The sequence below is a fragment of the Chelon labrosus genome, assembly GCF_963514085.1.
Source record: "Chelon labrosus genome assembly, chromosome: 17".
Classification (NCBI taxonomy): domain Eukaryota; kingdom Metazoa; phylum Chordata; class Actinopteri; order Mugiliformes; family Mugilidae; genus Chelon; species Chelon labrosus.
The window spans coordinates 13,916,318-13,933,525 of NC_140350.1; the positions used below are offsets into that span (position 1 = coordinate 13,916,318).

A 17,208-nucleotide genomic window follows, 5' to 3' on the forward strand; every position below is an offset into this window, starting at 1 on the left:
ACTCTTTGTTAGTTATTTGTTTAGGATATTTGCATAGTTTAAAATTTTGGTATTTGGGTAACTGTGGGCACCTGAGTTTATTTAAGGAACTGGCACCTTGAGGACCAGCATGCACCTGGGTGGGCCTATGGTTTTTTACCAGCGCAAGGAGGAAGCAGCCACGATTTTCTTTGTTCTTTTTTTTGTTTTATTATTTTTGAAATAAATCAACACCAAACGCAAGATCTGGTATGGACATTCACCTTCTTTTTGCCTGCGTTAAACCACATTCCCATGGTGCATCAGTGGCCCTTTGATTATGTTTGATTTAAAGTTTATTTTGTTATTTTTATGGACAAATGGCCACTACAATTAGGTAACGTTGAGGAGTGTGAAGTCCTGTCTAAAAACAAAACTACCATAGTTTGTTGTAAGGTTAGTTCAGCTAAAAGACCACGGTAGACTGACACTGATGAACATTAACGCAGTTGCACTAGTAATTAAAACAGAGATACAATAATTAAAATATATATGAACTGGTCTATAAGTTGTATTCAAAGTGGACTTAAAATTAAACTGTCAGAGGTTAAAGTTTTCACTGTGAAAAATTCTCTCATTCAAAGTGCAATGTTTATAAATTTTCATGTTCACTTTTATTACGTATATAAGCACTTTTTTATTTTAGATATGTAATCTTCAATGTATTAATTAACTATATAGCAGTTTTAAGAGTACCCAAATTGAAAATTGACCTGACTTTGTAACAGGCTGATTCAGTGCCGTGTACTGAAACAAGATGACCTCCCCTTTACTCCACGACCGGAGCCGGAAAGACGACGAGGATGACCCCGTTGAACAGATGATAAACCGCACAGGCTGTGCTGAACGACACTACACCGTGCAGGAGTGTATGGCCGAGCACCAGGACTGGCGAGTGTGCCAGAGAAAAGTCCAGACTTTCAAAAAATGGTTTAGGAATAACTAAAAAAAAAAACAAAAAAAAAAGAACGATCACGCGTAACAGTATGACCACTGACAGGGAAACTTTGGACTTGGCGTTCATGTGGATGTTACTTAGACATGTAACCTCCACCTAGACCAGACCAGGCACCCCCACCCCATAGCAATGACACTCCTTGATGGCAGCAGCCATCCCCAGCAGGATGCAGCCTGACACAGACACACACACAAAAACGGTTTAGGAACAACTCAAAAGATATGTAAAACAGCACAAGGTGTTGACCTGGCCTCCAAATTCACTAGATCCCAAACTGATCAAGTGGGATGATCCACAGAGGCCCCTCCCCTCAACCCATAGGACCCAAAGGCCCCACTAACAACATTCTGTTACCAGACACCACAGGACACCCTCAGAAGGCCCATGTCCATTCTTTGATCAGTCACAACTGTTTTGGAGGCACAAGGGAGACCTGCACAATATTAGGATTATTAATATTATTAATATTAGGTCATAATGTTGTGGCTGATCGGCGTATAAAGCTTTCTTTACCTTCTACACAGCGTGGTTGAAGACGAGGCCTGACATTTTCTGCAGGGACTACCATGCTGTTATCATTCTGAACTCAACGACAGGTGTCATAAAACACTGCCTTACCTCACACTCTAAGTGGTTGGCAGATGTTAAGTTTTCAAACTGCTGAAACTTTGCTACATGTACAAAGAGTTACGAGGTTGGACTCAAGGAACAATAATTAGATGTTTGTTCTGTGTGAAAAATAAGTTGGAAGACAGCACACTACTCTCCATAGCAGTAATGACGTACTGCTCATTACTGTATTAATCATATCGATGTTATTCTTAATTAGAAGACTGCATTTTTATCTCTGGAGATTGAGGAAGAAGGTATATGTTCTACTGTGCACAGGTTCGATGTGCAGACAGTCCATGGCTGCTGTTAAGGTCAGCGAACAACTGTTCTCATCAGGGAGGCAAACATGTGCTCTGTTCTTCGGTATGTTTGATTTAATCACTCTGAATATGTTTTCAGTGACTTAAATGCTTTAAATGTGTCCGTGGGTGTTTGAAGTAAGTGATTGTAAAGTGTAGCGTGGTAACCAAGTGGATGTATTGTTTTCCTCTTTTTCAGACTGAAGAGATTTTACACACCATAGAGGTTTCCTTCCACCAAACAGACTTTGGAGATCAAATATGTCTACTGTCAAGACAGTTTTAAACGACTCTGTCCTCATTCACCCTCCGGGTTTCTATATTATCGGATTTGTGACTTTTCAAAACGTCAGCGTCTACATGATCTTCCTGGTGTTTGTCTATGTGGTTACACTCGTGTTCAATGTTTTACTGATGTACATAATCGTCTGTAACCAGAGCTTGCATACTCCGAAATATCTGGCTATTGCAAACCTGGCAGTAGTTGACATCCTCTTAAACACAAGCATCATTCCCAGCATGATTAAGACATTCCTCTTTAACGACAACTTCATCTCTTTCAACTTGTGCCTGGTTCAGATGTATGCCTACTACACTGTTGCAGTCATGGAGTCTTATTCACTCGCTATACTTGCCTATGACCGCTTGATCGTGATATGTTTCCCTATGCGTCAGAACCTATTCAACACGCTGACAATCATGTCTAGTATTGTTGGCATCATGTGGGTTTACAGTGCAGGATTAATGGCATATAGCGTAGTGATGATAACGAAGCTGTCTTTTTGTAATTCTGTGAGAGTGATGAGTTATTTCTGTGACTATGCACCTGTGTTTAGACTCGCCTGTAATGACAACTCTGCGCAGTGGGCTGTAGCTTCAACTCCTGGCTTGGTGAACCTGTTACTCCCCTTTACTTTCATCCTTCTGTCTTACAGCACCATCCTGGTGACCGTGTTCAGGATGAAATCAGTGACTAACAGGGTGAAAGTTCTTGGAACTTGCGTTGAGCACATTGTTCTTGTTGCTATATTTTACATCCCTTTATTCGCTATCTTCTTATATGGGCTTTATATTGGAGCCATGGACCCAGACGTGCGTGTCCTGAGCCTGTCGCTGGCTTCTTGCATCCCGCCCTGCATCAATCCTATTTTGTATTCTTTAAAAACCAAAGAAATTAAAACAAGAGTTGTGGCACTGGTACATAGGATGAAAACAAGCCCTTGACAACTTTATTTTCCATTGAAAAGTATCTCAGGAAACAGTTAAGATTGTGTATTTGTGTGTAATTGAGACAGTAATCTCTTAAAACAGTCACATTGTTGGCTCCTCTTTCTTATGAGGACAAGTCATAAGCAGATTAAGGTTACAGTTAAGGTAAGCCACCACAAAAATTAAAATGTACTGTCCTTGTAAATGATGGAAACATGTCTCATTTAAAAGTGGTAGTCTGGAGACATGTGTAATCTGAATGAAAGGACAACAATGAATGTACACGCCACACCTGTTTACCTCACATTACAATTGTTTTCATCCCTGACAGGTGCAACTGAGATTAATTAGTCTGAAGTCTGTACAGTAAAAGGTTTGTTGACTGAAATACTGTTGTGGTAGCAGCACAAATTGGGCTCATTGGAATAATTTTGTTTTGGCAAACTATGGTTTTGTATGATATCTTCGCTGACTTTTTCAAATTCTCTTAAGCTATTACAGTGACTACGCACCAGTGTTTAAAGTAGCCTCGTCACTTACTTTCATGCTCCTTTTAGCTTCTTTTACTTTGATGTATTGGTCTTGTGTAAGCCCCTTGTGTCACTAACTACAACATGCTATATCTGCATTAATCTTGTTGTTTATTCAAAAGCAAAGAGATAAAAATGAGCACTGATGCAATAAAAAAATAAGAGTAAATTGTGGCGCACATGTATATGAACTTGGCCTCCAGTATGAAACTCCTGCATGATATGAGTCCTGCATGATCTTGTCATTACCAGTCCAAAAGTTCACACTTATTTTAATGACTAAGTTCGATCTGTTAGTGATAGTGTATCTGTGTAATAAACAACAGAGGCTAGCTATATAAACACCAATTTCTTTAAAGTGTATTCACCAGAAGTCTAATTCTGAGTGAAACAGATATGTACGTCATTGGTCTTATCTGAGATTTTATAGCCTATATTTGTCATTTCTCTAGAAATTTCTCTAGAAATCAAACAAGCCTCTCTCGAGGCTTGACAGGGGAGTGTGTTATATTCATCAGTATATTGTACACTCTATACTTTACTAAATTTATAGGTTACGACATGATTCTTAATACGTGTTAATTGATTATTAATATTATTATTACATTCTTTGATGGGTAGCCTGCCATTAACTCTTCAATTACCAGAACTAACGTCTGCATCAACGGAACAGTTTTACGGTGACACGCTCGTCCGTCGCTCAAATGTGTCCGCCGCCTGTTGTCTCTGCGGTCGGTTACGAAAAGTCATGTAGGTTGTGAAAACTCAATTTTAGTGCTTCGACGGAGATAATTAACAAGTCAAACACAACAAACAAAGAATAGAGAGTAAAGTCAAACGCTGTGTCAGTTTGCCTCAATCTGGATCAAGCTGGCAAACGAGACTAACATTAGGTAACGTTAAGGAGTGTGAAGTCCTGTCTAAAAACAAAACTATTATAGTATGTTGTGAGGTTAGTTCAGCTAAACGACCAGGGCAGACTGACACTGATGAGCATTAACGCAGTTGCAGTAGTAATTAAAACAGAGATACAATAATTAAAATATATATGAACTGGTCTATAAGTTGCATTCAAAGTGGACTTAAAATTAAACTGTCAGAGGTTAAAGTTTTCACTGTGAAAAATTCTCTCATTCAAAGTACAATGTTTATAAATTTTCATGTTCACTTTTATTACGTATGTAAGCACTTTTTTATTTTAGATATGTAATCTTCAATGTATTAATTAACTATATAGCAGTTTTAAGAGTAGGCCTACCCAAATTGATAATTGGCCTGACTTTGTAACAGGCTGATTCAGTGCCGTGTACTGAAACAAGATGACATCCCCTTCACTCACTCCACGACCGCAGCCGGAAAGACGATGAGGATGACCCTGTTGAACAGATGATAAACCGCACAGGCTGTGCTGAACGACACTACACCGTGCAGGAGTGCATGGCCGAGCACCAGGACTGGCGAGCGTGCCAGAGCCAAGTCCAGACTTTCAAAAAATGGTTTAGGAATAACTAAAAACAACAACAACAAAAAAGTTCAGGCATAACATTATGACCACTGACAGGGAAACTTTGGACATGGCGTTCATGTGGATGTTACTTAGACATGTAGCACCCACCCAGACCAGACCAGGCACCCCCACCCCATAGCAATGACACTCCTTGATGGCAGCAGCCATCCCCAGCAGGATGCAGCCTGACACAGACACACACACAAAAACGGTTTAGGAACAACTAAAAACATATGAAAAACAGCACAAGGTGTTGACCTGGCCTCCCGATTCACTAGATCCCAAACTGATCAAGTATCTGTCGGATGAACCACAGAGGCCCCTCCACTCAACCCATAGGACCCAAAGGCCCCCACTAACAACATTCTGGTGCCAGACACCACAGGACACCCTCAGAAGGCCCATGTCCATTCTTTGATCAGTCACAACTGTTTTGGAGGCACAAGGGAGACCTGCACAATATTAGGATTATTAATATTATTAATATTAGGTCGTAATGTTGTGGCTGATCGGCGTATAAAGCTTTCTTTACCTTCTACACAGCGTGGTTGAAGACGGGGCCTGACATTTTCTACAGGGACTACCATGCTGTTATCATTCTGAACTCAACGACAGGTGTCATAAGACACTGCCTTACCTCACACTCTAAGGGGTTGGCAGATGTTAAGTTTTCAAACTGCTGAAACTTTACTACGTGTACAAAGAGTTATGAGGTTGGACTCAAGGAACAATAATTAGATGTTTGTTCTGTGTGCAAAATAAGTTGGAAGACAGTACACTACTCTCCATGGCAGTAATGACGTACTGCTCATTACTGTATTAATCATATCGATGTTATTCTTAATTAGAAGTCTGTATTTTTATCTCTGGAGATTGAGGAAGAAGGTATATGTTCTACTGTGCACAGGTTTGATGTGCAGACAGTCCATGGCTGCTGTTAAGGTCAGCGAACAACTGTTCTCATCAGGGAGGCAAACATGTGCTCTGTTCTTTGGTATGTTTGATTTAATCACTCTGAATATGTTTTCAGTGACTTAAATGCTTTAAATGTGTCCGTGCCTGTTTGAAGTAAGTGATTGTAAAGTGTAGCGTGGTAACAAAGTGGATGTATTGTTTTCCTCTTTTTCAGACTGAAGAGATTTTACACACCATAGAGGTTTTCTTCCACCAAACAGACTTTGGAGATCAAATATGTCTACTCTCAAGACAGTTTTAAACGACTCTGTCCTCATTCACCCTCCGGGTTTCTATATTATCGGATTTGTGACTTTTCCAAACGTCAGCGTCTACATGATCTTCCTGGCGTTTGTCTATGTGGTTACACTCGTGTTCAATGTTTTACTGATGTACATAATTGTCTGTAACCAGAGCTTGCATACTCCGAAATATCTGGCTATTGCAAACCTGGCAGTAGTTGACATCCTCTTAAACACAAGCATCATTCCCAGCATGATTAAGACATTCCTCTTTAACAACAACTTCATCTCTTTCAACTTGTGCCTGGTTCAGATGTATGCCTACTACACTGTTGCAGTCATGGAGTCTTATTCACTCGCTATACTTGCCTATGACCGCTTGATCGTGATATGTTTCCCTATGCGTCAGAACCTATTCAACACGCTGACAATCATGTCTAGTATTGTTGGCATCATGTGGGTTTACAGTGCAGGATTAATGGCATATAGCGTAGTGATGATAACGAAGCTGTCTTTTTGTAATTCTGTCAGAGTGATGAGTTATTTCTGTGACTATGCACCTGTGTTTAGACTCGCCTGTAATGACAACTCTGCGCAGTGGGCTGTAGCTTCAACTCCTGGCTTGGTGAACCTGTTACTCCCCTTTACTTTCATCCTTCTGTCTTACAGCACCATCCTGGTGACTGTGTTCAGGATGAAATCAGTGAGCAACAGGGTGAAAGTTCTTGGAACTTGCGTTGAGCACATTGTTCTTGTTGCTATATTTTACATCCCTTTATTCGCTATCTTCTTATATGGGCTTTATATTGGAGCCATGGACCCAGACGTGCGTGTCCTGAGCCTGTCGCTGGCTTCTTGCATCCCGCCCTGCATCAATCCTATTTTGTATTCTTTAAAAACCAAAGAAATTAAAACAAGAGTTGTGGCACTGGTACGCAGGATGAAAACAAGCCCTTGACAACTTTATTTTCCATTGAAAAGTATCTCAGGAAACAGTTAAGATTGTGTATTTGTGTGTAATTGAGACAGTAATCTCTTAAAACAGTCACATTGTTGGCTCCTCTTTCTTATGAGGACAAGTCATAAGCAGATTAAGGTTACAGTTAAGGTAAGCCACCACAAAAATTAAAATGTACTGTCCTTGTAAATGATGGAAACATGTCTCATTTAAAAGTGGTAGTCTGGAGACATGTGTAATCTGAATGAAGGGACAACAATGAATGTACACGCCACACCTGTTTACCTCACATTACAATTGTTTTCATCCCTAACAGGTGCAACTGAGATTAATTAGTCTGAAGTCTGTACAGTAAAAGGTTTGTTGACTGAAATACTGTTGTGGTAGCAGCACAAATTGGGCTCATTGGAATCATTTTGTTTTGGCAAACTATGGTTTTGTATGATATCTTCGCTGACTTTTTCAAATTCTCTTAAGCTATTACAGTGACTACGCACCAGTGTTTAAAGTAGCCTCGTCACTTACTTTCATGCTCCTTTTAGCTTCCTTTACTTTGATGTATTGGTCTTGTGTAAGCCCCTTGTGTCACTAACTACAACATGTTATATCTCCATTAATCTTGTTGTTTATTCAAAAGCAAAGAGATAAAAATGAGCACTGATGCAATAAAAAAATAAGAGTCAATTGTGGCGCACATGTATATGAACTTGGCCTCCAGTATGAAACTCCAGCATGATATGAGTCCAATTATATTTTCGAATCAAATGCTCTTTCAAATAAAAATCTAAATAAAAATGAAGCCACAACCATATTTGCCCCCTGCATGAACTATTCATTACCAGTCCAAAAGTTCACACTTATTTTAATGGCTAAGTTCGATCTGTTAGTGATAGTGTACCTGTGTAATAAACAACAGAAGCTAGCTATATAAGCACCAATTTCTTTAAAGTGTATTCACCAGAAGTCTAATTCTGAGTGAAACAGATATGTACGTCATTGGTCTTATCTGAGATTTTATAGCCTATATTTGTCATTTCTCTAGAAATTTCTCTAGAAATCAAACAAGCCTCTCTCGAGGCTTGACAGGGGAGTGTGTTATATTCATCAGTATATTGTACACTCTATACTTTACTAAATTTATAGGTTACGACATGATTCTTAATACGTGTTAATTGATTATTAATATTATTATTACATTCTTTGATGGGCAGAATGCCATTTAACTCTTCAATTAACGTCTGCATCGACGGAACAGTTTTACGGTAACACGCTCGTCCTTTGCTCAAATGTGTCCGCCGCCTGTTGTCTCTGCGGTCGGTTACGAAAAGTTATGTACGTTGTGAAAATTGAATTTCAGTGCCTCGACGGAGATAATTAACAAGTCAAACAGAACAAACAAAAAATACAGAGTAAAGTCAAACACTGTGTCAGTTTGCCTCAATCTGGACCAAGCTAGCAAACGAGACTAACATTAGTGTAGGAGCTGTAGTCTTAGTTGTAAATTTAATTTGCTAATTAAGAGTAAATTTATTTGATTAACTGAAGTGTTTGTTTTGTTTAGATTCGATTTTTGATGATACTCTTTGTTAGTTATTTGTTTAGGATATTTGCATAGTTTAAAATTTTGGTATTTGGGTAACTGTGGGCACCTGAGTTTATTTAAGGAACTGGCACCTTGAGGACCAGCATGCACCTGGGTGGGCCTATGGTTTTTTACCAGCGCAAGGAGGAAGCAGCCACGATTTTCTTTGTTCTTTTTTTTGTTTTATTATTTTTGAAATAAATCAACACCAAACGCAAGATCTGGTATGGACATTCACCTTCTTTTTGCCTGCGTTAAACCACATTCCCATGGTGCATCAGTGGCCCTTTGATTATGTTTGATTTAAAGTTTATTTTGTTATTTTTATGGACAAATGGCCACTACAATTAGGTAACGTTGAGGAGTGTGAAGTCCTGTCTAAAAACAAAACTACCATAGTTTGTTGTAAGGTTAGTTCAGCTAAAAGACCACGGTAGACTGACACTGATGAACATTAACGCAGTTGCACTAGTAATTAAAACAGAGATACAATAATTAAAATATATATGAACTGGTCTATAAGTTGTATTCAAAGTGGACTTAAAATTAAACTGTCAGAGGTTAAAGTTTTCACTGTGAAAAATTCTCTCATTCAAAGTGCAATGTTTATAAATTTTCATGTTCACTTTTATTACGTATATAAGCACTTTTTTATTTTAGATATGTAATCTTCAATGTATTAATTAACTATATAGCAGTTTTAAGAGTACCCAAATTGAAAATTGACCTGACTTTGTAACAGGCTGATTCAGTGCCGTGTACTGAAACAAGATGACCTCCCCTTTACTCCACGACCGGAGCCGGAAAGACGACGAGGATGACCCCGTTGAACAGATGATAAACCGCACAGGCTGTGCTGAACGACACTACACCGTGCAGGAGTGTATGGCCGAGCACCAGGACTGGCGAGCGTGCCAGAGAAAAGTCCAGACTTTCAAAAAATGGTTTAGGAATAACTAAAAAAAAAACAAAAAAAAAAGAACGATCACGCGTAACAGTATGACCACTGACAGGGAAACTTTGGACTTGGCGTTCATGTGGATGTTACTTAGACATGTAACCTCCACCTAGACCAGACCAGGCACCCCCACCCCATAGCAATGACACTCCTTGATGGCAGCAGCCATCCCCAGCAGGATGCAGCCTGACACAGACACACACACACAAAAACGGTTTAGGAACAACTCAAAAGATATGTAAAACAGCACAAGGTGTTGACCTGGCCTCCAAATTCACTAGATCCCAAACTGATCAAGTGGGATGATCCACAGAGGCCCCTCCCCTCAACCCATAGGACCCAAAGGCCCCACTAACAACATTCTGTTACCAGACACCACAGGACACCCTCAGAAGGCCCATGTCCATTCTTTGATCAGTCACAACTGTTTTGGAGGCACAAGGGAGACCTGCACAATATTAGGATTATTAATATTATTAATATTAGGTCATAATGTTGTGGCTGATCGGCGTATAAAGCTTTCTTTACCTTCTACACAGCGTGGTTGAAGACGAGGCCTGACATTTTCTGCAGGGACTACCATGCTGTTATCATTCTGAACTCAACGACAGGTGTCATAAAACACTGCCTTAACTCACACTCTAAGGAGTTGGCAGATGTTAAGTTTTCAAACTGCTGAAACTTTACTACGTGTACAAAGAGTTATGAGGTTGGACTCAAGGAACAATAATTAGATGTTTGTTCTGTGTGCAAAATAAGTTGGAAGACAGCACACTACTCTCCATGGCAGTAATGACGTACTGCTCATTACTGTATTAATCATATCGATGTTATTCTTAATTAGAAGACTGCATTTTTATCTCTGGAGATTGAGGAAGAAGGTATATGTTCTACTGTGCACAGGTTCGATGTGCAGACAGTCCATGGCTGCTGTTAAGGTCAGCGAACAACTGTTCTCATCAGGGAGGCAAACATGTGCTCTGTTCTTCGGTATGTTTGATTTAATCACTCTGAATATGTTTTCAGTGACTTAAATGCTTTAAATGTGTCCGTGGGTGTTTGAAGTAAGTGATTGTAAAGTGTAGCGTGGTAACCAAGTGGATGTATTGTTTTCCTCTTTTTCAGACTGAAGAGATTTTACACACCATAGAGGTTTCCTTCCACCAAACAGACTTTGGAGATCAAATATGTCTACTGTCAAGACAGTTTTAAACGACTCTGTCCTCATTCACCCTCCGGGTTTCTATATTATCGGATTTGTGACTTTTCAAAACGTCAGCGTCTACATGATCTTCCTGGTGTTTGTCTATGTGGTTACACTCGTGTTCAATGTTTTACTGATGTACATAATCGTCTGTAACCAGAGCTTGCATACTCCGAAATATCTGGCTATTGCAAACCTGGCAGTAGTTGACATCCTCTTAAACACAAGCATCATTCCCAGCATGATTAAGACATTCCTCTTTAACGACAACTTCATCTCTTTCAACTTGTGCCTGGTTCAGATGTATGCCTACGCCACTGTTGCAGTCATGGAGTCTTATTCACTCGCTATACTTGCCTATGACCGCTTGATCGTGATATGTTTCCCTATGCGTCAGAACCTATTCAACACGCTGACAATCATGTCTAGTATTGTTGGCATCATGTGGGTTTACAGTGCAGGATTAATGGCATATAGCGTAGTGATGATAACGAAGCTGTCTTTTTGTAATTCTGTGAGAGTGATGAGTTATTTCTGTGACTATGCACCTGTGTTTAGACTCGCCTGTAATGACAACTCTGCGCAGTGGGCTGTAGCTTCAACTCCTGGCTTGGTGAACCTGTTACTCCCCTTTACTTTCATCCTTCTGTCTTACAGCACCATCCTGGTGACCGTGTTCAGGATGAAATCAGTGACTAACAGGGTGAAAGTTCTTGGAACTTGCGTTGAGCACATTGTTCTTGTTGCTATATTTTACATCCCTTTATTCGCTATCTTCTTATATGGGCTTTATATTGGAGCCATGGACCCAGACGTGCGTGTCCTGAGCCTGTCGCTGGCTTCTTGCATCCCGCCCTGCATCAATCCTATTTTGTATTCTTTAAAAACCAAAGAAATTAAAACAAGAGTTGTGGCACTGGTACATAGGATGAAAACAAGCCCTTGACAACTTTATTTTCCATTGAAAAGTATCTCAGGAAACAGTTAAGATTGTGTATTTGTGTGTAATTGAGACAGTAATCTCTTAAAACAGTCACATTGTTGGCTCCTCTTTCTTATGAGGACAAGTCATAAGCAGATTAAGGTTACAGTTAAGGTAAGCCACCACAAAAATTAAAATGTACTGTCCTTGTAAATGATGGAAACATGTCTCATTTAAAAGTGGTAGTCTGGAGACATGTGTAATCTGAATGAAAGGACAACAATGAATGTACACGCCACACCTGTTTACCTCACATTACAATTGTTTTCATCCCTGACAGGTGCAACTGAGATTAATTAGTCTGAAGTCTGTACAGTAAAAGGTTTGTTGACTGAAATACTGTTGTGGTAGCAGCACAAATTGGGCTCATTGGAATAATTTTGTTTTGGCAAACTATGGTTTTGTATGATATCTTCGCTGACTTTTTCAAATTCTCTTAAGCTATTACAGTGACTACGCACCAGTGTTTAAAGTAGCCTCGTCACTTACTTTCATGCTCCTTTTAGCATCTTTTACTTTGATGTATTGGTCTTGTGTAAGCCCCTTGTGTCACTAACTACAACATGCTATATCTGCATTAATCTTGTTGTTTATTCAAAAGCAAAGAGATAAAAATGAGCACTGATGCAATAAAAAAATAAGAGTCAATTGTGGCGCACATGTATATGAACTTGGCCTCCAGTATGAAACTCCTGCATGATATGAGTCCTGCATGATCTTGTCATTACCAGTCCAAAAGTTCACACTTATTTTAATGACTAAGTTCGATCTGTTAGTGATAGTGTATCTGTGTAATAAACAACAGAGGCTAGCTATATAAACACCAATTTCTTTAAAGTGTATTCACCAGAAGTCTAATTCTGAGTGAAACAGATATGTACGTCATTGGTCTTATCTGAGATTTTATAGCCCATATTTGTCGTTTCTCTAGAAATTTCTCTAGAAATCAAACATGCCTCTCTAGAGGCTTGACAGGGGAGTGTGTATTAAATATTTATCAGTATATTTTACACTCTATACTTTACTAAATGTATAAGTTACGACATGATTCTTAATACGTGTTTATTGATTATTAATATTATTATTACATTCTCTGATGGGTAGCCTGCCATTTAACTCTTCAATTAACGTCTGCATCAACGGAACAGTTTTACGGTGACACGCTCGTCCGTCGCTCAAATGTGTCCGCCGCCTGTTGTCTGTGCGGTCGGTTACGAAAAGTCATGTAGGTTGTGAAAACTCAATTTTAGTGCTTCGACGGAGATAATTAACAAGTCAAACACAACAAACAAAGAATAGAGAGTAAAGTCAAACGCTGTGTCAGTTTGCCTCAATCTGGATCAAGCTAGCAAACGAGACTAACATTAGGTAACGTTAAGGAGTGTGAAGTCCTGTCTAAAAACAAAACTATTATAGTATGTTGTGAGGTTAGTTCAGCTAAAAGACCACGGCAGACTGACACTGATGAGCATTAACGCAGTTGCACTAGTAATTAAAACAGAGATACAATAATTAAAATATATATGAACTGGTCTATAAGTTGCATTCAAAGTGGACTTAAAATTAAACTGTCGGAGGTTAAAGTTTTCACTGAAAAATTCTCTCATTCATAGTACGTTTATAAATTTTCATGTTCACTTTTATTACGTATGTAAGCACTTTTTTATTTTAGATATGTAATCTTCAATGTATTAATTAACTATATAGCAGTTTTAAGAGTACCCAAATTGATAATTGGCCTGACTTTGTAACAGGCTGATTCAGTGCCGTGTACTGAAACAAGATGACATCCCCTTCACTCCACGACCACAGCCGGAAAGACGACGAGGATGACCCCGTTGAACAGATGATAAACCGCACAGGCTGTGCTGAACGACACTACACCGTGCAGGAGTGTATGGCCGAGCACCAGGACTGGCGAGCGTGCCAGAGCCAAGTCCAGACTTTCAAAACATGGTTTAGGAACAACTAAAAACAACAACAACAAAAAAGTTCAGGCATAACATTATGACCACTGATAGGGAAACTTTGGACATGGCGTTCATGTGGATGTTACTTAGACATGTAGCACCCACCCAGACCAGACCAGGCACCCCCACCCCATAGCAATGACACTCCTTGATGGCAGCAGCCATCCCCAGCAGGATGCAGCCTGACACAGACACACACACAAAAACGGTTTAGGAACAACTCAAAAGATATGAAAAACAGCACAAGGTGTTGACCTGGCCTCCCGATTCACGAGATCCCAAACTGATCAAGTATCTGTGGGATGATCCACAGACACCCCTCCCCTCAACCCATAGGACCCAAAGGCCCCCACTAACAACATTCTGGTGCCAGACACCACAGGACACCCTCAGAAGGCCCATGTCCATTCTCTGATGAGTCACAACTGTTTTGGAGGCACAAGGGAGACCTGCACAATATTAGGATTATTAATATTATTAATATTAGGTCATAATGTTGTGGCTGATCGGCGTATAAAGCTTTCTTTACCTTCTACACAGCGTGGTTGAAGACGGGGCCTGACCTTTTCTACAGGGACTACCATGCTGTTATCATTCTGAACTCAACGACAGGTGTCATAAGACACTGCCTTACCTCACACTCTAAGGAATTAGCAGATGTTAAGTTTTCAAACTGCTGAAACTTTACTACATGTACAAAGAGTTATGAGGTTGGACTCAAGGAACAATAATTAGATGTTTGTTCTGTGTGAAAAATAAGTTGGAAGACAGTACACTACTCTCCATGGGGGAAAAAAATCCTATAACAGGCTACTGCTCATTACTGCATTAATCATATAGATGTTAATCTTAATTAGAAGTCTGTAATTTTATCTCTGGAGATTGAGGAAGAAGGTATATGTTCTACTGTGCACAGGTTCGATGTGCAGACAGTCCATGGCTGCTGTTACCGTCAGCGAACAACTGTTCTCATCAGGGAGGCAAACATGTGCTCTGTTCTTCGGTATGTTTGATTTAATCACTCTGAATATGTTTTCAGTGACTTAAATGCTTTAAATGTGTCTGTGGCTGTTTGAAGTAAGTGATTGTAAAGTGTAGCGTGGTAACCAAGTGGATGTATTGTTTTCCTCTTTTTCAGACTAAAGAGATTTTTCACACCATAGAGGTTTTCTTCCACCAAACAGACTTTGGAGATCAAATATGTCTACTGTCAAGACAGTTTTAAACGACTCTGTCCTCATTCACCCTCCTGGTTTCTATATTATCGGATTTGTGACTTTTCAAAACGTCAGCGTCTACATGATCTTCCTGGCGTTTGTCTATGTGGTTACACTCGTGTTCAATGTTTTACTGATGTACATAATTGTCTGTAACCAGAGCTTGCATACTCCGAAATATCTGGCTATTGCAAACCTGGCAGTAGTTGACATCCTCTTAAACACAAGCATCATTCCCAGCATGATTAAGACATTCCTCTTTAACGACAACTTCATCTCTTTCAACTTCTGCCTGGTTCAGATGTATGCCTACTACACTGCTGGGGTCATGGAGTCTTGTTCACTCGCTATACTTGCCTATGACCGCTTGATCGTGATATGTTTCCCTATGCGTCAGAACCTATTCAACACGCTGACAATCATGTCTAGTATTGTTGCCATCATGTGGGTTTACAGTGCAGGGTTAATGGCATATAGCGTAGTGATGATAACGAAGCTGTCTTTTTGTAATTCTGTCAGAGTGATGAGTTATTTCTGTGACTATGCACCTGTGTTTAGACTTGCCTGTAATGACAACTCTGCGCAGCGGGCTGTAGCTTCAACTCCTAGCTTGGTGAGCTTGTTACTCCCCTTTACTTTCATCCTTCTGTCTTACAGCACCATCCTGGTGACCGTGTTCAGGATGAAATCAGTGAGCAACAGGGTGAAAGTTCTTGGAACTTGCGTTGAACACATTGTTCTTGTTGCTATATTTTACATCCCTTTATTCGCTATCTTCTTATATGGGCTTTATATTGGAGCCATGGACCCAGACATACGTGTCCTGAGCCTGTCGCTGGCTTCTTGCATCCCGCCCTGCATCAATCCTATTTTGTATTCTCTAAAAACCAAAGAGATTAAAACAAGAGTTGTGGCACTGGTACGTAGGATGAAAACAAGCCCTTGACAACTTTATTTTCCATTGAAAAGTATCTCAGGAAACAGTTAAGATTGTGTGTTTGTGTGTGTAATTGAAACAGTAATCTCTTAAGGTAGGAGAAAAAGCAAACACTGATTGCTCTTCATTTAAAACTGGAGACACTGTGTGAAAGGATACCACTGAATGTACACGCCACACCTGTTTACCCCACATTACAATTGTTTTTATCCCTAACAGGTGCAACTGAGATTAATTAGTCTGAAGTCTGTACAGTAAAAGGTTTGTTGACTGAATTATTGTTGTGGTAGCAGCACAAATTGGGCTCATTGGAATAACGTTTTGTTTTGGTTCACTGTGGCTTGTATAATATCTTCGCTGACTTTCAAATTCTCTTAAGCTATTTTGCACCAGTGTTTAAAGTAGCCTCGTCACTTACTTTCATGCTCCTTTTAGCTTCCTTTACTTTGATGTATTGGTCTTGTTTAAGCCCCTTGTGTCACTAACTACAACATGCTATATCTGCATTAATCTTGTTGTTTATTCAAAAGCAAAGAGATAAAAATGAGCACTGATGCAATAAAAAATAAGAGTAAGTTTTATTTTGTCTAACATGGTAGGCAGTTAGGATTTTTATTAATTGTGTCCTGGCATGATTTAGATGTGCTTTACACTTGTTATGTGATATCTTATGACTTTTAATCAAGATTATTCCCTACAAAGTGACAAAACTTGATCATGTGGCACACATGTATATGAACTTGGCCTTCATTATGAACCTCCTGCATGATATGAGTCCAATTATATTTTTGAATCAAATGCTCTTTCAAATAAAAATCGAAATAAAAATGAAGCCACAACTATATTTCCCCCCTGCATGAACTATTCATTACCAGTCCAAAAGTTCACTCTTACTTTAATGACTAAGTTCGATCTGTTAGTGATAGTGTATCTGTGTAATAAACAACAGAGGCTAGCTATATACAAACACAGATTTATTTAAAGTTTATTCACCACAAGTCTAATTCTAAGTGAAACAGATACAATATGTAGGCCATTGGTGTTATGATTTTTTATAGCCTATATTTGTTT

The 17,208-nt window shown here is 39.4% G+C and overlaps 4 protein-coding genes across 4 annotated transcripts; all 4 read left to right on the forward strand.

Annotated features, from left to right (window-relative positions):
* Positions 1-2,046: 2,046 nt before the first annotated feature.
* Positions 2,047-3,111, forward strand: LOC311502055 (olfactory receptor 1M1-like; the record flags this gene model as incomplete). Its single annotated transcript, XM_084564168.1, has 1 exon — positions 2,047-3,111. Exon 1 carries the CDS (start codon positions 2,149-2,151, stop codon positions 3,109-3,111), a length of 963 nt encoding a protein of 320 aa, XP_084420294.1. The 5' UTR covers positions 2,047-2,148.
* A 3,213-nt stretch (positions 3,112-6,324) lies between these two features.
* Positions 6,325-7,427, forward strand: LOC311502334 (olfactory receptor 1M1-like; the record flags this gene model as incomplete). Its single annotated transcript, XM_084564516.1, has 1 exon — positions 6,325-7,427. One exon carries the CDS (start codon positions 6,325-6,327, stop codon positions 7,285-7,287), a length of 963 nt encoding a protein of 320 aa, XP_084420642.1. The 3' UTR covers positions 7,288-7,427.
* Positions 7,428-10,912: 3,485 nt separating this feature from the next.
* On the forward strand, positions 10,913-11,977 carry LOC311502842 (olfactory receptor 1M1-like; the record flags this gene model as incomplete). Its single annotated transcript, XM_084565247.1, has 1 exon — positions 10,913-11,977. Exon 1 carries the CDS (start codon positions 11,015-11,017, stop codon positions 11,975-11,977), a length of 963 nt encoding a protein of 320 aa, XP_084421373.1. The 5' UTR covers positions 10,913-11,014.
* Positions 11,978-14,500: 2,523 nt separating this feature from the next.
* Positions 14,501-16,280, forward strand: LOC311502594 (olfactory receptor 51E2-like). The gene has a single exon (XM_084564899.1). The coding sequence runs from the start codon at positions 15,184-15,186 to the stop codon at positions 16,144-16,146; it is 963 nt and encodes a 320-aa protein (XP_084421025.1). The 5' UTR covers positions 14,501-15,183; the 3' UTR covers positions 16,147-16,280.
* The last annotated feature ends 928 nt before the right edge of the window (positions 16,281-17,208 follow it).